General features: G+C 38.5%; 1 protein-coding gene across 3 annotated transcripts in view; it reads right to left on the reverse strand.

The window, feature by feature from the left end:
* Positions 1 to 23,364, reverse strand: part of CCDC191 (coiled-coil domain containing 191) — a 77,961-nt gene that overhangs the window by 48,542 nt on the left and 6,055 nt on the right. For 2 of the 3 annotated variants that reach the window (XM_053918368.2, XM_024577913.4), the window contains exons 3-7: positions 19,157 to 19,295; positions 13,895 to 14,032; positions 8,073 to 8,251; positions 5,533 to 5,756; positions 3,250 to 3,403 (exon numbers count right to left, since the gene is read on the reverse strand). In XM_053918368.2, coding sequence (XP_053774343.1) covers positions 3,250 to 3,403; positions 5,533 to 5,756; positions 8,073 to 8,251; positions 13,895 to 14,032; positions 19,157 to 19,295 — 834 coding nt within the window. Of the gene's footprint in view, positions 1 to 3,249; positions 3,404 to 5,532; positions 5,757 to 8,072; positions 8,252 to 13,894; positions 14,033 to 19,156; positions 19,296 to 23,364 lie in introns of those variants that run through there. The other variant, XM_045185850.3, reaches the window with a different exon arrangement.

A 23,364-nucleotide genomic window follows, 5' to 3' on the forward strand; every position in this document is an offset into this window, starting at 1 on the left:
CAAAATTATGAAGGCTGTTTTCCAAATGGTATAAGAATTTCATTGTTAATCCCTTGTTTCTGCTAATTAGCAATGACATGTGGATTGCTGAATTTCCCCAAGAGATTTCACTGCAAGATCAAAGAAAAAATAAGATAGGCTAGAAGTAGGAAATTTCTATTAAAAAATAGGTTTTTTGATAAAACAAAGAGACTAGAAATGAAATGTGTGGGAAAGATGTATGAACAGTGCTGTACCTGAACTTGTGCTTTAATGAGAGCCTGCTCTGTTTCTCTCAGAAAGTCTTCCATTAAATAATGTGGTCCTAATGTGATGTTAAGAGATTATTTGGAGGAACAAATACAATCCAGAGTCAAAGCACAAAAAAGTACAGAAATTAAAGGAGCCCGAGGTCGAGCAACTCCTACAAACATTCAGTTTTCCTGCAAACACTCCATAGAGCCAGCTGCTGGGTTTGCGCCAGTGAACGTTCTGAGGTGCTGACAAGAGCTTCCTGTTGTTTAGCTGCTCACTGCAAAGCCAGCTAGGCATTTCCCCCCTTTAATCCTGTGGTCATATTTAAGCTGCTGAGTATTTAAGCTGTTTCAGTACCCAAGGGCATCCTCAGGCTCCTTTAGAACCAGGCTAGGAATGTGGACTGGGACCAAGAGGATCCCAGAGGGCCTGCTACTCTGGTGACATTTACCAGAGGACCATGCTGTCTCTAGCCAAGTCAATGTAAAAGCCTGAGAAGTATGGCAGGTAGATTTTTCCTGTGTCTCAGCTACACCCACATGCACCATGGAAATCTAAGTTAGAGGCACGGACGATAATCCCACTGAAGGGGAGAGAAGGAAAGAACTAACATAAGTAACTTTGAAAAACAATATTTTGGCTAATATGGCTAAAAATAAAAATAACTGTACAAATATTATACTCTAGTTAGTAAATTTGTTTCCATAGCTATATGGATTAGGAATTCTGAAACTATAATATACTAAATAAACAAATAAGTAAATATATTCTAGATAATAAGCTTCAGGTTTCTCACTGTCCAAGAAAGAAGTTATAGACAAGCAAGAAGGAGAAGCTAAGCTGAAACCTGTGGTACTGGGGTAGGGCAGAAGCTATCATTATAAACTCACGATTAAAATACATACAGATACAGAAATAGCGTACAAATAAGGGAGGAGGAGGAAGGACAGGACCCCTGTGTTGTTGCACTGGAAGTGGATGTGTTAGCATGAACTCATGGATTTTAATACACACGCTGATAGACACAGAAATAAATATAACATGTGTGTGTGTGGGTTAGTATATGTATATATATTATATTTCCCAGTCCTGTCTGCTGAGAGGGCCCAGAAACAATGACAGTCCAGGAGCAGTGAACACAACTAGTTCCAAGGTCTTGGTTTCTAAAAATTATTTTCCAATAAAAGGAACCGGGGGTTCCACATAAAAGTAGTTGATTCCAGGGTCAGGGCAGGAGAAATACGAGATGAGCCTGAAGTATCTTGTGGTGAAAGAAAGAAAGGGAGTGCCCCAAAAAGCATTTGGAAAGGGCAAAAGAGTCAACCTAAAATATTCCCTAATAGCTAAAGTTAGAACAATTTGAGTGACAAAGTAAAAACAGCCATAATATTAGGTTATAACCCACAGAATAAAATAAATATCCACGAACCGATGCTGATACAAATAAATAATTGAATAAATGAATAAATAAATAAATGGGGGAGAAGGGAGAGTTTTTCCTTTTAAAAGAATTTCAATAAATAAATGGAGAATAAATAAGTATAAAATTGTCATTAGACAAACACCTCACTATATAACTGTTACAGGCAAGCTCCACCAATGGATACTAAAATTAACAGGTTAAAGTTTAAGGACAAGCAAAATAGTTGCATAGTTTCACAATATTTCCTCTAAGACACTTATGAGTTACAAAGGGGAAACAGTAACTTTAAAGTGGGGAAGCTCATCAGACAAGGTTAATATCAACAGTAATAAGCTCTATTGATGCTATGTATCCCTGATATGATATGCTGAGAAGGGCAGAGCCTCACTTTTTGTAGCATTCTTACCAAAAATGTATAATCTCAATCTAAACAGAAGGAAACATCAGAAAACCAAAACTAAGAGATATTCTACAAAATACCTGACTAGCACTTTTCAAAACTGCCAAGATCTTAAAAGACAGGGAAAGACAGGTACTGGGAGGAGACTAAGGAGACAGAACGACTACCGGCAACAGGAAAGTGTGGACTGAGTCCTGGAACAGAAAAAGGACCTTAGCAGAAAAACTGATAACATTCTAGTAAAAGCTACAGTTTAGTTAATGATATTTAATAGTATTATACCAATGTTAATTTCCTAGTTTTGATAATTATACTATGTTTATGTAAGATACTAACATTGGGGAAAGCTGGGTGAAGGGTATTCAGGAACTCTGTGCACTATTTTTGCAACATTCTGTATATCTAAAATTACTTCAAAATAAAAACTTAAAAACAATAAAGCATAGCTTCAAATCAAACAGAATCTGTGGCAAAATGGAAGTAATTAATTCATAATCTTTCATTTTAAAATACATTGGCTGGTCCTTTTAAAGTCGAGTAATCTCATACTCTGGTTTCTCTTCAGAACGCACAAATCTTTCGCCTTTTAAAGTCAAGTAATCTGTTTTAGTAGGGCACTCAATTTGTAAAACTCTTATGTGTCTTAAATTCATACCTAGCACTTCTATCTAAAACATACATTATTTCTTCTTGTACAGTGGACTTTGATAAAATTTAAAAGTTAATTTTATTGGGAACACAAGTCTTATTCATCTCTCACTGGTTGGGTCTCTCATCAGGGCACTTTCTCCTTATGCCTTCTCAACATGGCCCCCCGAGTACTAATTTCCCTTCCCACTGACTCTCAGAAATCTGCACACTTACTGCAGTAGGAGGAACTAACTTCGTGAAGAACGCAGGTTCTAAGACTATTTGCCAATCTTTCTCAAAATGTTAATCCCAGTTCTTAATATTTCCTCCCACCACACTTTCCTCTTTATTCCTAAAGACAAAACTCTGACCAAATTCTTGCTATTTTATATCTGAATAATTATGACCTCTTGACCATCAGTCCAAAATGCTACCATCAAATACGAGTAGCTCTCTGAAAAAATTACTCAGTTGGGCTTAGTGTTATTTTGCCCCATCGCTGATGGAGTCCTTTGTCATTCATGCTACAGAATGATGAACAAAAAAACATTACAAGTCCCACCTGGTGATTTTCCTTATAAGTTTGAATTAATAACTCTTTCAGTTTCTTCTTTCTTTCTTTTGCCAATTTTTCTTCCTCCTGAAGAACATGAACATGTTGAAACATGCCTTTTTCTGGAAGTTTTGGAGAAGTTTCTTCTTGCTTTTTCTTTTCTCTATTTATAACAATATAAAAATACATACATAAGCAATAGACTTAACAATGAGTAATTACAGACCATTGTGGAATGAACACTAAATTTTCCATCAGAAGATACAGATTTACATCTGTCTTTAAAACTACATGCTAGAGCCCTGGCTGGTATGGCTCAGTGGATTGAGTGCAGGCCTGAGAGAACCAAAGGGTCACTAGCTTGTTTCCCAGTCAGGGCACATACCTGGGTTGTGGGCCAGGTCTCCAGTAGGGGGCGTTCAAGAGTCAACCACACATTGATGTTTCTCTCCCTCTCTTTCTCCCTCTCTTTCTCCCTTCCTTCCCCTCTCTAAAAATAAATAAATAAAATCTTCAAAAAACCCCCCAAAACTATATGGTATGGTGATTTTTTGAGCCTTAATTTATTTCTTTTTAAAAATAAGATATGGATGAAATGAAATGAAATTGTTATAATGTGCTCTGAAAAGTAGACAAGTATTATCTGCTCATTGTAAAAAACTGGAGGGAGATAAAAGCTATCCATATTTCCACACAGACTAAAACACTGATAACATGCCAGCGCTGTTTCACTAGAGAGTCGCTGTTTATTAATTTCTCCACTATTTATTAATGCCTGTTATCATAATTAATATTACTTTAATTATCTCTGTGCACAAATCTTTGTCTGGATTTCTCATCATTTTCTTAGGGCAGTTTCCCTAGGAGTGGAAATTCCCAGGTCAAGTGATACTAACATTTTTATGGCTCTTGTGTTTATTGCCAAATTGCTTTCTGGAATGTTTAAATCAGTTCATCCACCAGAAGAATAGCACAATATCTGTTTCACTGTAACCATGGATAAAATTCTAACTTTTAAAAGAAATGACTGGTGAGTCATCATTTGCTGAGTGCCCACTGGAGCAGAGCTCCCTGATACCAACAAATATTATTCGCTTCACAATTTATTTCAGGTCAGCCTAGATTTCTCAGGGCTTAAGAGCAATGGGAAAAGCATGGTTGACCTTAGCAAGAACTCACTAAAACACTGGTGATTGCTCTCTAAGAGGAATGGCGTCTGGAGGAGGCCTGAGCCTAGCACTTGAAAGTGAAGCACAAGCCCACTGCAGAGCTGTTTTAAATTGGGTAGAATGAGAGCAATCAAGAGCACAGAGGGGAAAGCTGTGTGGGCTGATGGGCGTGGAAACGGTTGTCTAATAGGTCTTTCTGGCCTCTCTGTTTGAGCAGTCAGTCACTGCAGGCACACTGTTCCAAGGCCTTTGCAGTTCATGCGTCAGTGCTGTGTCTCTGAATAAATACATGTTATTTCCTTTATGAAGCTCATTTTCTTCATGAGGATACATAATAGTACCACATCCTGTGAGAACTATTTTGATTTTCCTCTTATGTCAGATATTCCTTTTCTTTACCAGCAGCAGCCTGGCAATGGAGACCCTCCCTATGATTGTCAGAAGACACTACACTGCCGCCATTCACAATAGAATGAGGCACAATTAGTGAACGTGCATAAGGGAACATGGTAAACCTTCAAAATGTTCAGGTAACCTAAGAGATGCAAACTAGCCAATATAATACCTATTACAAGTGCTAATGTATTGAAAATGATGATGCTCCTCAATGCTAAGAAAACTGTGGTAAACTAGCCCACTGCCAGCAATAGTAATGGAAATAAGTCTAATCCATTTAACTCAGTAATTACAATCCTAAGAATATAATTCAAAAGAATAAAAAAGTTCTTCGCTTAAGGATGCTCAGTGCACTATTGGTGAAAAAGTCTGCAATAGCTGTAATGCTTACCAATATAAGGTGGGGAGATTATTACATAAATTATGGTATAGAAACTCAAAGGAGTAACGTACAGACCTCAGGACTCCAGTTAGTGTGATAATTACAACCACCAGATAACAAATTAAATGTACTTTATAGTTGCAATTAAGTATGTAAAGGGATAAAGACCAAGAAGACAAATGGAAGAGGGAAAAGAGTTAATTTGCTAAGATGGTGGAATAGTGGGTGATTTCTCTGTTGTGTTTTGTAATTTTAATGTTTGTCATTTAAAAAAACTTTCGAGTACTTCCAAAATGACTGCTTTAACAAAAACAAACGCGACACTGCTCATCACAGCGGACTTACATTTTCCAAGCTTCTTCCACAGTGCGCCTCCTCTCAATTATCTGTCTCCGCAGCTTTACCATCTCCCTTTGAATCTCCTCCTCCTCTTTCTTGGCCTCCAGAGCCTTCCTTTTCTTCTCTTCTTGTACCAGATACTGAGCCTCTAAGAAGGCCGATTTTTTCAGGGTCTTTTCAATTCTCTGGCGCTCCAATTCTTTCTCCCGTCTTAAGCGATTTTCTTTTACCTTAAGGAGAATACAAGAGTAAAATGCAGCTTTTCAAGTAGAAGAGAGATTTGCAAAATCAATGAACATATTTCGAAGTTCAGAATATACCCATTCTGCTCCAGACCCCACTGTTTATCAGAAGAAGAGAGGGAATTCACTTTACTGGGTAAGGGCCAATACAAAATTGTAAGTGAAGTTAGATAACATGACTCTCAAACAGTTGGGGAATTATCTGCACCACGGCAAAGTTGAAAATCTAATGGGTCAGCTGCCAAGTTCTGAATTCTTATTTAGTGATGATTTCCCACCCATAACATTTTTCAAAATATACATTACTACTATTTATTTATACCATGTCTGCATACTAATTATAATGTTTTTAAAAATAATATTTTGGGGAGGCTACACAGTGAAGGGTAGAATGGTGATTTACAGGTGGTCCCCAACTTAGGACTGCTTGACTTACAATTTTTTGACTTTACAATGGTACAAAAGCAGTATGTCTTCAGTAGAAACCATACTTCAAATTCTGAATTTTGATCTTTTTCTGGGCTAGGGATACGTGATATAACACTTTCTTGTAACGCTGGGCAGCAGCAGTGAGATTATTTTGCCCACCTGGAAGCTCATGTAAATGTCCTCAGTGAGTTTAAGGTAGGCTGGGCAGTAAGTGCGTAACTGTAATCTGCTGTGTACAAGGCGTACTTTTTTGACCAAATTTTTGAGGGAAAAATAAGGATGTGCATTATACATGGGTAGTACTAATTCCATATCTATATAAATGTTTTTACTTTTATTTATGCTTATGCATTAAAAGTGTAACACTAGAGAGCAATAACAATATTCGTATGCAAAATAATACCCTGGAATACGTTGATTGATTTTGTTTGTAAATATAAATAAATAAATAATTGAATTAAAAATTAAAAAAAAAAAAGATTTTTTCCCTTGAAACTTTGGGCCAAAAACATGGGTGCGTACTATCCACAGCAGCGCATTATACACGGCAAAAAACGTAAGTGCGGTTTTGACTCACTGTATTTTCAGTTTACAGTGGATATATTCAGGTGTCACCCCATCATAAGTCAAGGAGCATCTGTATTGCCTTAAGGAACACCACAATCCTTTATTCATTTCTATCACTATTTAAATATATTAATGATTCTGGGTCAAATTTGAAAATCAAAACCATGAACCTCACAGATATTTCTGAATAAGCCCAGTAATTTTAAAAAATCTACTAATTCGCAGGGGTGTCCAACCTGCAGCCCGTGGGCTGCATGCAGCCCAGGATGGCTGTGAATGCAGCCCAACAAAAAATTCTAAATTTACTCAGGACATAAGGATATTTTTTTGTGGTCACGTGTTGCAGTGTATTTAACATGTGGCCCAAGACAACTCTTGTTTTTCCAGTGTGGAGCAGATACACCAAAAGGTTGGACACCCCTGCTGAGGCTTGACTATTGATAAATTAAGGAGTGGTCCTTTCCCTACTGCTTCGCTTGACTTTACTCATATGTTACCCTCCAGATATATGACTTCTAGGTAATGGCTATCTCTTATTGACATATCTTTCCTCCTTGTTACAAATCCAAACCAGGATGTACTTCTATGCAGTTTTTCTAACATCCCCAGTCCTGATTAGGCAGGCACACCTTATCGTTTAAAGCAATCAGAAGTTCAGTGTTATGAAAGACAGCACCCGCGTGTAGACATGAATTCTGGGTTAGTCTTGGCTACGGACATGTAGCAAAGATATGGTCCTTCTGAGTCCCTGAAGCTTCTCTGCAAAGTGTGGAGATGGATCTTTTTCCTATAACCTACTATTCCCTTCAGAGAAAAGAAAGTTTCCATATGATGTTCTAATTCAAAACAGCTGAACGAGATTTAATTCAGATTTGTCCTCCCTTTCAAATTATAATCACAGAATGAGTGAATTTTTTTCACTTGTCTAGAAAAGAATTATCATTATAACATTCACCAGAATATTCATGATATTAATATACCGATGTCTCAATTCAAAAACCAAATTCAAGCAAAACCCAATCTACATACTTATAACAGGAAGTACCACATCCAAACTAATAAAGTTCAGCCCACTGTTCTATTGGTCAAATTCAATTATTCCTTTTTTGGAGGTTTCTTAAATAGTTTCCTATCCTCAGTTTATGAGCATTACTTTTCTTCTGAAGTTCTTTTATTTTATTCGTTCTAACTGAACCACAGATGGCACCCTTTTTCATAATAAATCCTCAGTCTTTATTTAAGCTTATTAAATGTGTTATACAAAGATTGCTTCCTGTTATCCATTTTAATTTTGTTTTTCCCTCCCACCTGCTTATGTCTTATCTCCATGGTAAGACGAGGATCCTTCTGCTGCTTCTTGTCTTGCTTTCCATTCATTCCAAGATCTTCCAACATTCCAGAATCCACCACATCTTTATGGAGCAGATGGTCTACAAATTTTTGAACGGTGGTACTTTCCTCTTCTTCCTCCAAATAGCCACAGAAATCTGGGGGAAACAGAAAAATGACAAAAAAAGAAAAAATTTTTTTAAATTTAAAAATGTTAATATAATTTCCATATTTATATAAACAATCCTGGTACAATAAAAATACAATACTGTGAGTGTTCAATACATAGTAACTGATAATGCCATTTGGATGAGTATAGTCCTCAGCAATTAACTGCAACTAAGAGGGAAAAAACCTCTACTCATGAAGAATTGCCCTCACCCATGTCACTAAAGACTTCCTCACAAATTCTTTTGATCTAAACATTTTAAGGACTCTGTTAATTTTTGTTTTTTTAATCCTTACCTGAGGACATATTTTTATTGTTTTTTTGGGGGGTGGGTGGAGAAAGAGAAACAACGATCGGTTTCCTTTCCGTATACGCCCCTACCGGGGATCAAACCCGAGACTTTTTGGTCTATGGGATGATGCTCCAACCAACTGAGCTACACTGGCCAGGGCTCTATTTTTTTTTTAAATGACAATTGCAGTTGTAATTAACAAATAAACTAAATATTTAAAAGTTTACAATAAGTTTTGACATAAACATAGACCAATAAATCATTACTGCAATCAAGATAATGAACATGTCTGTCAGCCTCAAAAACGTCCTCATGCTTATTCGTATCTCTTTCTCCCGCTCTTCCCCAAGTTCTCTGCCCTATCCCAAGCAAACACAGACCTGCTTTCTGTCACTATAGGTTAGTTACGTTTCCTAGAATTTTGTATCATTTAAATCATATGCTATGTACTTTTTGGGGGGGGTCAATCTTCTTTTACTCAGCATAATTATTTTGAGATTCACCCATGTTGTATCAATAGTTCATCTCTTTTTACTGCTGAGTAGTATTCCACTGTATATGTATACCACAATTTATATAATCATTCCTCTCTGGAAATAACATTTGGGTTATTTCCAGATTTGGGCTATTTGCAAATAAAGTTGTTATGAACATTTATGTACAAGTTCTTGTATAAACATGTGCTTTCTCTTCTCTTGGGAAGAGAAACTTTTTAAGAAACTGCCAAACTGTTTTCCAAAGTGGCTATATGATTTTATATTCTCACTAGCAGTATAGGAATGTGCCAGTTCTTCCACATCCTTACCAATACTTAGTAAGGTCTTTTAATTTAAACCATTTTAATAGGAATATAAGTGGTAGTTTTAACTTGTATTATCCTAACAATTCACAATATTGAACATCTTCCTTGTTGATGTCCAGCTTAGTACACTGTGTAGTTACATACATTATTAAAAATAGGATATGGCCCTGACTGGTGTGGCTCAGTGGGTTGGGCATCATCCTGTAAACCAAAAGGTTGCTAGTTTGATTCCTGGTCAGGGCACATGCCCGGGTTGTGGGCCAGGTCCTTGGCTGGGGTCATGCAAGAGGCAACCAACTGATGTTTCTCTCTCCCTTTCTTCCTCTCTCCCTTCTCCTTTCTCTAAAAACAAGTAAATAAAATGTTAAAAGTAAAGTAAAATAAAATGGGGTATTGAAGTCTCTAGTTGTTATTGTTGAACTACCTATTTCTCCCTTCAATTTTGTCAATTTCTGCTTCACATATTTTGGGACTATTTTGTTACATATACATATGTTTATGCTTATGTTTTCTTGATGGATTGACCCTTTGATCATTATCATATGCCCTTCTTTGTCTCCAGTACTACTTTTTTTTTTTTAATCTTAGTCTATTGTTTTTCTTGTATTAGCAAGCTGTTCTTGCTCTTTTTCTGGTTACTGTTTGCATAGTATATCTTTTTCCATCCTTTTACTTTCAACCTTTTTATATATTTGAAACTAAATTGTGTCTCCTGTAGATAACATATAGGTAGGTCATGTTTTTAAATTCAATTTGCCAATCTGTGTTTTGATTGGAGTGTTTAATCCATTTACATTTAATGTAATTCCTGATAAGGTAGGAAATACATTTATCATTTGGTATTTGTTTTCTATGTCTTATGTAAATGCCCTTTGTTAAGTTAAAGAATTAACCTTCTATTACTAGTTTGTTAAGAGTTTTTAATCAGGACAAAGTGTTTTTCCTATGTCTACTGAGATAATCACATGTTAATTAATATTTTTGGTAAACATCCTTTTTATGGCTACATAACAATTTTGTTCAATGTTTTACTAAAGAAACTAAATTAAATTAAACTAAAACCCCCCAAAACAAAACTCTATAAGCATAAGATGAGTGACGTCTGGTATGATACTAGGTGGTAATAGCCAGCCTAAGTAAAGAGACATAACTAGCTCTATTAGCACCATACAAAAGGAAATAATAGCTTCACTACATTTCATATATGCTTCAGAATAAATATGAAGTACTAAAATGACTCACTTTAATAATGACATTAATAAACTAGAAAACATTCAGAAGGTGGCAACCGGGATAAGACCTAGACACAATTAGATAATAAAGAACTGCTGAGAGAACTGGGGTTAATTTAATCTAGGAGCAGTGAAGTGTATGAAGAATCAGATATTATTACAGCTTCCACAAAAACATAAAGACTGTTCTTGAGAGAGGGAATACATTATTATTTTCTGTGGCATTATAGGGTAAAAGTTACTGAGGACAACTTCCGGCCAAGATGGAGGCATAGATAGATACACTGTGCCTCCTCACACAACCAAAAGGACAACAACAAATTTAAAAACAAAAAATAACGAGGACTGCCAGAAAGTCGAACTGTATGGAAGTCCAACAACCAAGGAGTTAAAGAACAAACATTCGTGCAGACCACTATAGGAGGGGTGGAAATGGGCAGCTGGGGCGGAGATTCTCGGCAAGGCCGCGCACAGCTGGAGGGCTGGAGGACCAGGGTGGGCAAGGGTTGGAGAGGTGGCAGCTGGCAGACAGGGAAGTCCCACATTTGTGTGCAGATAAACTGGGAGAAACAACTGGGGAACAAGACAGACCGAGCAACCCACAGTTCCAGAGTGAGGAAATATGACCTCAAAACCTCTGACTGAAAAAACCTGTGGAGTTGAGGCCACAGGAGAAACTCCCAGACTCACAGAGAGTTCGTTGGAGAGACCCACAAGGTCCTAGAATGCACACAAAACCACCCACCTGGGAATCAGCATCACAAGGGCCCAATTTGTTTGTGGTAGTGGAGGAAGTGACTAAAAGTGGGACAAGAGCTGACTGACCAAGTGGCATTGTTCCCTCTCAGACCCCTCCCCCCACATACAGCAACACCATGTAGCAATGTGGGTTGCCCCACCCCAGTGAATACCTAAGGCTCTGCCCCTTACTACTTAACAGGCCTGCTGAGACAAATAAAAATGGCCCAAATGAAAGAACAGATCAAAGCTCCAAAAAATATATAGCTAAGTGATGAAGAGACAGCCAACCTATCAGATGCACAGTTCAAAACACTGGTAATCAGGATGCTCACAGAAATGGTTCAGTACAGTTGCAAAATGGAGGGAAAAAGTGAAGGCTATGAAAAGTGAAATAAAGGAAAGTATACAGGGAACCAATAGTGAAGGGAAGGAAAATGGGACTCAAATCAATGCTTTGGAGCAGAAGGAAGAAATAAATGTTCAATCAGAACAGAATGAAGAAACAAGAATCCAAAAAAGTGAAGAGAGGCTTAGGAACCTCTGGAACAACTTTAAACATTCCAACATTTGAATCATAGGGGTACCAGAAAGAGAAGAGGAAGGGCAAGAAATTGAAAACTTCTTTGAAATAATGAAGGAGAACTTCCCCAATCTGGCAAAGGAAATAGACTTCCAGGAAGTCCAGGAAGCTCAGAGAGTCCAAAAACACTTGGACCTAAGGCAGCACACACCAAGGCACATCATAATTACATTACCCAAGATTAAAGAGAAGGAAAGAATCTTAAAAGCAGCAAGAGAAAAGGAGACAGTTGCCTACAAAGGAGTTCCCATAAGACCATCAGCTAATTTCTCAAAAGAAACCTTACAGGCAAGAAGGGGCTGGCAAGAAGTATTCCAAGTCATGACAGGCAAGGACCTACAACCAAGATTCCTCTGTTCAGCAAAGCTATCATTTAGAATGGAAGGGCAGATAAAGTGCCTTTCAGACAAGGTCAAGTTAAAGGAGTTCATCATCACCAAGCCCTTATTCTATGAAATGTTAAAGGGACTTACCTAAGAAAAAGAAGATGATCAAAAGTACAAACAGTAAAATAAAATTAGCATTAAAAAAAAGACCACGAACAGTAAAATGACAACAAATTCAAACTATCAACAACTGTACCTAAAAAAACAAAAACAAAAATGAACTAAGCAAACAACTAGAACAGGAACAGATTTACAGAAATAGAGATCACATGGAGGGTTATCAGCAGGCAGGGGGAGGGGAGAGAATGGGGGGAAAGGTACAGGGAATAAGATGCATAAATGGTAGGAACAAAATAGACAGGGGGAGGTTAAGAATAGTATGGGAAATGACGACGCCAAATAACTTATGTGTACAACCCATGGACATAAACTAAGGGGGGGAGGATGCTGATGGCAGGAGGGGTACAGGACAGAGGAGAATAAGGGGAGAAAAAGATGGGACAACTGTAATAGCAGAATCAATAAAACATATTTAAAGAAGTAAAAAAAAAGTTTCTGAGGACAAAATTCTAACTGTCCTAAGAGAAAATGCAATGAAGAGTAGAGCCTCAGAACAGCAGACGGGGCCCCTCTGAAGTGCAGGCTCTCTGTCCTGGGAGGTGTTCGGGCAGAGATTGTATCGCCCCACATTAGGTGAGCTGTAGAAGGATTTCTGTGTGAGGGTGAAGATAATAGATCAGACTAGGTGATCTTGAAGGATTCCTCTAACTTTAAGAGCTCGTGACTTTGTGATCCCTGAGCTGCTGATCTTTAAGAACCCGAACAAAGGGAACGCTGCCAGGTGAAGTCACCAAGGGTGTCTGAGTAATGCATGAGGAGCTGCCACCACTGGCAGCCTGCCTTCCGTTATGCTCAGGGGGAAAATCTCATGTCTCTGGGTACATTTGAGGAATCATCACAAGTTAGCTATTTAACTTGTCTGACACTAGCTCGGCGTACAAGGAATAATTTTTTAATAAAGATATATAAAGGATTTTGTAAATACAAAATGATACACGAGTATTTAAATGCAGTGTCCAAAGTAAATAGTCATCTGACAACATATAGGGAGAAGCACTCTTAAACAGCATTATTTACTATTATAATCATAAGAATAATAAATCATAGAATATTTTAAAGAACATCATTTACTGAGGATATAGATAATTTAAATTGAATCAAGAAAAATTAAAGTCAATTAAAAACATAAGCAAAACACTTAAAAGCTAAATAACATACTTATTATTCAAAACAATTGAAAATAAATACATCCTTGCCCTGACCAGTGTGGTAGTTGGTTGGGTGTTGTCCTGGGAAGTGAAAGGTTGCCAGTTCAATTCTGGGTCAAGGCACATGCCTAGGTTGCGGGTTCAGTCCCTGGTCGGGGCACATATGACAGTTATCCAATAGAGTTTTCTCTCTCACGTTGATGTTTCTCTCCCTCTCTTTCTCCCTCCCTTCCCCTCTCTCTAAAAATAAATAAATAAAATCTTTAAAAAAAAGACATCTTAGACACATTTATTGGATGTTAAAGCTTAGAACAATGAGATCAGTTCTTACCATCAAAGTTGTCATGTTTTAAATGACCACTGGCTTCCAACACAGGAGGGATACTTGACACAGTGTCTTCAGCTTCCCCATCACTTGCTAGTTCTTGCTTAAGTTTGGTGGCTAACCAGTCACTGACGAGCTCCTGAGCTACCGATGAAACAAAACACTTTTTAAATATTTCAATTACTTCAGAGACCTTTCTTCATTCACTGTTTTCATTCATTCAATAAATATGAATTGAGCACTGATTATTTGTCCAGATGCACTGTTCTTGATGCTAGAAATATAGCAGTGAACAAAACAGGGAAAATTAAACCTACACCACAAAGTTTACATTCTAATTGGGGAAGAGAGACCATAAACAAGTAAGTCAGAAGAGCAGAGCCCTGGCTGTTGTGGCTCAGTGGCTTGAGCACTGGCCTGTGAACCAAAGGCTTGATGGTTCAATTCCCAGTCAGGACACATGCCTAGGTTGTGGTTCAGGTTCCCAGTAGGGGGTGCATGAGAGGCAACCATACACTGATGTTCCTCTCCCTCTCTTACCCTCTCTCTAAAAATAAATAAATAAAATCTTTTAAAAAATTAAAAAGAAAATCAGAGCAGGAGAAAAAGAAATGGTATACAAGAAATGGAAGATAGGTGTTGGCAGTTGTAAATTGGGCAGTAAAAGGAGGCCTCACAGAGAAGATACTTGAGCAAAGAAGGGAAAGAAGTGAGGGTGTGAGCCATATGGATACATAAGGGACATAAGGAGGCAGTGTGGCTGGAGAGGAGTGAGTGAAGGGTGTTGGGAGAAAGGGTAGAAGATGAAGTGGTAGTGGTAATATGGGGATCAGGTTTAGAGCAGTGGTTCTAGATTAGGGCAAAATTGTGCTCCAAGGGACATTTGGCAATGTCTGAAGCCATTTTTGGTTGTCACAACTGGAGGAGGTGATATTGGCATTTTGCAGGTAGAGACTAGGGATGCTGCTAAACATCCTACAATGCATATGGCAGCACCAACGGAAAGTATCTGGCCCAAAATGTCAACAGTGCTGAGGTTGGAAACCCTTTCTTTAGAGTCTTGACACCATTCTAGGTACTTTGGCTCTTACTCTGAATGCTATGGGAAGCCCCAGGAGGGTTGTGAGCAACAAGCTCACTCTGCCCACTACGTTAAAATAAACTATAGGGGATACACACGGAGGCAGGGCATACCAACTAGAAGACAAATGCAATGATCTAGGAGAGGGGTGATGATGGCCTGGACCTCGAGTGGAGGTATTAAAAATGGTAATATTCTAAAAAATGATGTTTTGAGGTAAAGTTGACATGATTGGCTGATTGACTGAATATGGGATGTGAGAGAAATAAACGTACAGGTTTCTGGCCTAAGCATCTGCAAGAATGGAGATACCACTTACTGAGCCAGGGAAGGCCAAGGGAACAGCAGGTTGGGAGGAAGGTCAGAAGTTCAGTTTTAAACTTGTTAGGTTTGAGATGCTTATGAGATATCCAAATAGGGATATCAAATGGGTAATTCAGGGGATAGGTGAAGAAATCCAAGCTGAAGAAATTAATGTGGGAGTTGTCAGTACACAGATGGTACCTAAAGCTGTAAAAGTGGATGCAGTTGCCAGAGGAAGGTAGATAGAGACTGGTTCAAGGACTAACCCTGAGGAACTTCAGTGTTTGCAGGCTGCACAGACAAGGCAGAACCAGGAAAGCAAACTAGGAGGGAGCGGTCACTGAGATAGGAGACAAAAAACTGAGTGTGATATCCTGAAAGCCAACTCCATTTGGATTTCTCTCCTAGTGATATCAAGAAAAACTTAAATGTATAGGTGAGAAAACATCTACTTTAGCATTACCTTCATCATTTTCAAACGGTTCTTATGGGTATGGTATGGGGGTTTCAAAGAAGAAAAATATTGCCCCCAAAATTTATTTATAAAAAATTGTGTATTTATTCTTACATGTTTAAACTTCAGTCACCTTCAAAGTTCGCTCCATTTGATGCAATACACGTACTGAGATGTATTTTCCACTGCTCAAGACAGTTTTTGAACTCTTCGATTTCGGTGCCTTTTAGTGCTTCTGCCATTTTTTCTTTCACTTTTTCCACATCAGCAAAATGTTTCCCTTGGAGGACTTTTTTTCATCCAGGGAAACAAGCCGAGGGAAAAGAAAAGTCGCGTGGGGTGAACAGGGAGGGCAGGGCATGGGAGTCATGCCGCTTTTGGTCAGAAACACTCAGCACAGTGTGGGCAGGTGCGCTGGTCAATTACCCATCATGAAATGGGCAAATGGGTTAAAACAGTCTTCAACAAAAATTCACTGAAGCTGAACCCACCCCTCACCACAACACCAGTTGGTACACACTGATACAGATTGGTTTCTAGAATACTCACCTAGCAGGAGAAGTCTGTACTACCAGGGGCATGCCCTCCAGAAAATTATTCCATTTTGGGGGGTTCCCCCCTCATATGTCAGCATTATCTTCATCATTAGTATCATTAGCACATAGCTCTGAGAGAATGGAATGTTTCTCTATATTAAATGATGCTAAAAGGCACTTAATATAGATATGATATATAAAACAGGAAAAAATGAATCAAGGTAGTAGAAAGTAGATGTAAGAAGTATACTAGCAGCAAATATTTTTGGCTTTCAGAGGAAAGCAGAGAAAGAGAGCAGATATTTACTGAGTAACCCTGCGTATGATAATTCAGATATTTATGTGTATAACAACTCATATATAGAATAATTCAGATCTACTAAACACACTTAATTGGTAAATAGAAGTTTACAATAGTTCCACACCCCCTTACCCATGGGAGAAATGTTCTAAGACCCCCAGCAAATGCCTGAAACAGTGGACAGTACCAAATCCTATGTGTACTGTTTTATCCTGTACCTATAATAGAGTTTAGTTTATAATTAGGTAGAATAAGAGATTAACAGTAACTAATGGTAAAACAGAATAGCTATAACAATATACTGTGATAAAAGTTATGTGAATGTAGTTTCTCTCTTTCAAAATATCTTATTGTTCTACATTCACCTTTTTACTTAAAGGAAGCACTTACAGCTTCTTTGGTGTATCTGAATTGCCAGCATCACTACTCTTGTACTTTGGGGCCATTGTTAAGTGAAATAAATGTTACTTGAACACAAGCACTGTGATATTGCAGTCTACCTGATAACCAGGACAGCTACTAGCTGACTAAGGGGAGGGTAGCGGTGTTCAGTGTGGATAAGCTGGACAAAGGGATGATTCACATTAAAACAAAGCAGACAGTGAGAGATTTCATCATCTACTCAAAATGACATGCAAGTTAAAACTTATGCATTTTATTTATTTACGGAATTTCCCATTTCACATTTTTCTGTGGAAAGTGAAACCATGGATAAAGGGGGACTACTATGCTATAAAGTGTTCCAAAAGAATAAAAATAGTAACTTCCCCTGGAGTGTTCAACCTAGGAACCCCTCATGTTGGATCAGGGGAGGGGTATAGAAGGCTAACTTAAAGCAGAATTTCTCAAAGGGTGCTCTTCAGAACACTAGCTCTTGTAGGATATTAACAGATGGTTGATGAGAGGAGAAGAGGATAAAAACCTTCAAAAACCACATTCTATCCACATACCAGTAATTCCTAATGTGGTCACTAGTTTCTCAGGATAATACTAGGTATTTCTGGATAAAAAGAGTTTCGTGGCATAGGAAAGTTGGGAAATGGATTAAGAAAAACATTTTTAACTGCAGGACTTCTCGGAAACCTTCTAAAGTACACTGTGTAATCCTATTGGCGGAATGGAGAGTGGGATGGATAAGACATACCTTGCCAATTTCCGAATCCAGCTCCTTCCCCCGTCTCCAGCATTACCAGCCACCCGAGACCAGGGACTATTACTGCCTCCCAGGCCACTGCCACAGCCTCCCGCTATTCTCCCTTTTCCCTCTTTTTCTCCCCTATAATCAATTTTTCATACATTAAAAAAAGTTATCCTATTAAAACCTTTCAATGCTTAAATTATCCTGCTTAAAACCTTTCAATGATGCCTCATCATATTCAGAATAAAATCTAAATTCTTCTTCCGGGTTTGTAAGGCCTGTGTGACATGTCTCCTGTGCACTCCTGCAAGCTCATCTCCTTTGGGAAGCTCCAGCCACACTGGTCGCGCCACTGGTCATCCTTGAGTTCTTGCAGCTTTTCTGTACTTTAGCTCTTTTTTTTTAAAAAAGATTTTATTTATTTCTTTTAGAGATAGGGGACAAGACAGAGAAAGAGAGGGAGAGAAACATCAATGTGTGGTTGCCTCTCATGCACCCTCTACAGGGGACCTGGCCTGCAACCTAGGCAGGTGCCCCGACTGGGAATCAAACCAGTGACCCCTTAGTTCACAGGCTGGCGCTCAATCCACTGAGCCACACCAGCCAGTGCTGTACTTTAGCTCTTGATGCCTCCTTTCCCTCAGCCTGGGATGTTCTTCCTCCAACACTGCTCAGACAGCTCCTTCTTGTTATTCAGGTCCAATCTTCAATGACGTGTCACTATCTGATAATTTAAAATTTTTTTTCTTTATTCCCACACTACAATGTATACTGCATAAAAGCCAAGGCTTTGCCTGTCTTGTTCACAACCTGTTCCTCTAGTGCCTAAAATAGTTCCTGACACTGAATAGGTTTAAATATACATGTGTTGAATAAAAGAAGTAAACTGAATAACTGGAGACATAAATAATCCAGATGGAAGTTGGCTTCTAGGATATGGCACTGGCTCCTCCTGTCTCTATGGCCTCTCCTTCTCGGGCTTTTTTGCTAGTTCCTCCCAATCTCTTCTTCCCTAAACAGCGGAGTTAGTCAGGGCATCGGTAACTGAAATACTAAAGTGCAGAGGAGTAAATGCTTTGGGGAGGTAAGGAGGTTAAAGCAGTTGCAGACTCTCTTCATATGTAACAAAGTTGGATTACAAACTAGTGGCCAAATTCACAGGCTGCCCTCTGAGCCACACGACTAATACCTTCCAACACTTGCCAGTTAACTGTTCTGTCAAACTGCCTCTGGCTGTGGTTCTATTTCAGAAGACAAAGTGGCCTCAAATACAGCCTTACTTGTATACCGAGTTAATTCCAGAGTGAATTAGCTTCAGGGCAGTAAAGTAAGCAAAACTTAAGAAGAAGAGAAGGAAAAGCTTTCTTTCAGCACAGAAATTCATTACAGGTTATGCTGTAATAGCTGTACTCCAAAGAATTGTTAACCTCGAAGCAGAAAAACGCAGTCTCTCACCTTCTGCATAGACTTCATCGGGATCCTCTATTTGCTCAGATGTTTCCAAATCTATATTTTGGCCCCAAAGCCTAAATAAATCAGAATTTCCAGCAGAAAGTGCTTTCGAAACTCCAAATTCCGAAGCTTTCTCCATTTTCTTTAATATAACAGAAAAAAAAATCCATTAAGATGATAACTTTGTACAGGGTTAGAAAATTTCTCTCCACCCTGAAGAATCTGATTTTTTACCAGCTACTAAATTACTTTCATTTTTCCATTTCTGCAGGGACTGTGAGGCTTAAACATCCACCCTAAATAATTCCATTCATTAAACATGAAATTAATTATAGTATTTTACCAAGTTTTAACAGGTGTTCACAATGTTTATACTAGAACAAAATGTTATTTAAGCTTTAGATAACTTTTGCTAAGCATTAGTTATGGGATTCTGACACCTGAATATTTTATTCTAAATAAAAAATATACTATTAGTTTCTATGCTACTAAAATTTGCATATGAATGTGAGCCAGAAGCAGAGTAGCTATACTTCCTCAAATTACTAACCTGAAAGAAGTTTTCCACCATATGGGCAAACTATAGGTTAAATAAAATTGGGATAAACAATCTCTGCACTGTCGTCTTCAGATTATTTTAAGTCAACAGTAAGAATCTAGTAGAAACAAGGCCAAACTGAGGGGCTTGGGGGAGGGGTGGGCAGAGGTGGACAAACTTTCTCAGCATTTTGGCTTACCCACACAGTATAAAAGAACTCATTTTACAATTAAAGTCCTGTTTCCCCCCCTTCCCCTCTCCATAAACCTGCCTTCCTCCATGTCTGCTGTGTTCCAGGTCTTCTAACTCGGGCAGTGACATCTCCATTCTTTCAGTTCCTCAAAAATCTCGAATGTGGTTTTTCTCTCACTCTTTCTTTCTTAACCCACATACAATATATCAGGAAAACTGTTGACTCTATTTTGAAACATATCCAGGATCTGACCCCTTCTTGTCACCTCTACAGCTATTACTCTAGTTCAAGGCACCACAATTTCTTGACTGGTTTTCTATAATGGCCTCCACCACAGCAGCCAGAGAGACCACTTTAAATGAAAGGCAAAGCATGTTAGAATTGCACTCAAACCCTTCCATGGCTCCCTATTTCATTCAACTTAGAATAAAAACCTAAGTCCTTATATCAAGCTTCAAGGTCCTGTACCACCAGGCCTTTGTGAGTTCTCCAACCTCCTCCTCCGCTACTCTTCCCATTGCTCCCTCGATTTCAGCCACACCAACCCCCTTGTTCCTTCCTCCTCAAATATGCCAAGCATGTTCCCACCTCAGGACCTTTGCACTGAACTTCCCCTCTGTGGACTGCTGTCCCCCAGATATCCATATGACTTGTCCCCGCACCCCACACCCCAAGTCTTGACTCAAATGTCCACTTTGTAGTAAGGCCTTCGTGGACAATCCTATCTGGAATTGCAATCACCCCCCTCATGGCTCTCTCTATTCCCCTTATGTTTTGACTTTATAGCACTTCAGACCTTATAATACATTTGTCATTTGTTGCTCCACCTAAGTAAAATGTAAACAGGAATTTTTGTCTTTTACATGTACAAAACCCCTAACACCTAGAATAGTATTTGGCACATAACAGGTACCCACAAATATTTGTTAAAGAAGTGAATAAATGAAAAATTTATTTTAAAAAGTTGCATTTTCCCATAGTTTACATTGTCACTAGACCTATTTTGAAAATGGGCTTGGTATGGCCAATCTTGGCATGGGCTTTCCATTTTAAGTATCAAGGTTTTCACATATTAAGTTTAAATCAGAAGCAGAGAAACAAAGTTAAAAAGTCAACGGTGATTTGAAAAAGATGTGAAAAATAGAACACATGGGAAAGGATATGATGGTGGTTGGTATATGTCATTTATTGGATGGTTACAAAATGCTTGGTACACAGTCCTTCCCTTTAAGGTTATTAAATTCTAAGACAGCAAGATGAATTTCACATATACTATCTGTGGTTGTATGAATATACACACAAATATAAATAATGTGTAAATAAATCGATCAGCTTTAATTTTTACACACATACAAAAAATTAATTAACAGCCCTGGCCAGATAGCTCAGTTGGTTGGAGCATCAACCCAATACACCAAGGTTGCTGGTTTGATCCCCGGTCAGGGCACTGGGCACATACAAGAATCAACCAATGAATGCACAAATAAGTAGAATAACAAATTGATATTTCTCTCTCTCCTTTTTCCCCTCTCTCTAAAAATCAATAAGTGAAAAATGTTTTAAAATAATCTCTATTTTTTTGTTTTAAAATAGTATGTCCTTACCATGTTTTTCTTTTTCCTCAAAATAAACATGTAAGAGACAGGAGAGGTCTATCCTAAATTATATTTCAGTGAAACAAACATTGTGTCGATGGAACAAGTTATTCTTCAAGCTAGTTCACTGAATGGTAGCTCTGTTGCCAGCTCTATAGTGAATATTAAGGGAAAAACAAAACTAAAATATGTTTTCAAAGAGTTCACTTTTCTGTTGGTTTGTTTCCTATACCACGTGCACAGTAAGCAACTCAAAAACAATTCTAAATCAATACAGGTGTTTAAAAAAACAAACAGACAACTAAATACCTTCTAAAGCTTATCCCTTAAGAGCTATATTATATATAATTAAGTAATTTTTAAAGGAACTATCTCAGTTATTTCCATGATCTTATAAATTCTCAGTGCAGGCATACCTTGGAGATACTATGAATTTGATTCCAGACCACCACGGTAGAGTGAATATCGCGATAAAGTCACACAAAATTATGGCGTTGTCCAGCGCACATAAAAGTTATGTCTACACTATACTGTAGTCTATTAAGTGTGCAATAGCATTAGGTCTAAAAAAACAATGTATTTAACTTGATTAAAAATAGTTTGTTGCTAAAAAATGCCAACCACCATCTGAGCCTTCAGCAAGTTATAATCTTTTTGCTGGTAGCAGGTCTTGGCTTCATGCTGATAAAATTGTACTGTCTGTGAAGTTCATAGTGCAGAGCTCAGTGAAATGAGGTTCACCTGCATGTGCTCCTCATGTGCCACGCCAAGCATCAATCCTATTGTCCTTGCTACTAGACTCTTTGTAGACTACCACCATCGACGGCACACACAGCAGCTACAAGGCACTCCTTCATTCCCTCAGGGCTGGGAAGTACAAACATAAGTTTCTTGAATGTGCAAATTGCCTCTTCATAAATACTAGTTTTGGGAGTAATAGATTTTTGAAAGTGCCCATTTCTTTTTAATTCACTCTGTATACAAGCAAATGCTTAACACTGTATCTGTGTGTATGAATGCCAAAATAATTCCAAAGAAAAGAGTGTTACAAGATGGGATTAGGTGGTTGAGATGAGGGGAGGTTGTTCACTGAGAGGGACATCTCAAACTGAGCTTTAATGGAAGGATCTGAATTAGCCTCCCACAGAGGAAGGGTATTCCAAGCTGGGGGATCAGCATGAGTCAAAGCAAAGGGAAGTCTTACGTGATGGAGGGAAAGGAGATTAGCTAATGATAGGGAGTCACACAGGGTATCACTAGAAGGGCTGTAAGAGGTAGGTTGATAGAGGGTTTTAAATGCCAATCTGGATTTAGAGTTTCATCTGATGGAGTGTGGAATCACTGAAGGTTCAACACTGAAGAAATGACATGATGAAAATGTTTAAAAAGCTCAAAGTAGCAGAATGTAGTGGAGTAAGAAGATGGCATTACCTATGCCTCCATCTTCCCGTCAAGATGGAGGCATAGGTAAACATGCTTCGCCTCCTTGCACAACTACAAGAATTACAACTAGACTACAAAACAAACATCACCCAGATTCATCATAAAATCAAGATGTATGGAAGTCCAACAACCAAGGATTTAAAGAGACCACATTCATCCAGATGGGTAGGAGGAGTGGAGATGTGCGGAGAGGAGTGGAGGAGTAGAGAAGAACAGAGAGGCATGGAGACACAAAGTGGCATGGAGAGGAGGTGGAACAGGGGTCCCACATTCATGTGTGGTGGATGAAAATCAGGAGGGATCCCTGGGAAACAAGGAATCCCAGCCCCAGAACATCCAACCCAGGGTTCCAGCACCAGGAAGATAAGTTCCATTAACTTCTGGCTATAAAAACCAGTGGGGGTTGGGGCAGTGCAACAAACTGCAGGATTCTCAGGAGACT

This window comes from Desmodus rotundus, chromosome 2, assembly GCF_022682495.2.
Source record: "Desmodus rotundus isolate HL8 chromosome 2, HLdesRot8A.1, whole genome shotgun sequence".
In the NCBI taxonomy this organism is placed as follows: domain Eukaryota; kingdom Metazoa; phylum Chordata; class Mammalia; order Chiroptera; family Phyllostomidae; genus Desmodus; species Desmodus rotundus.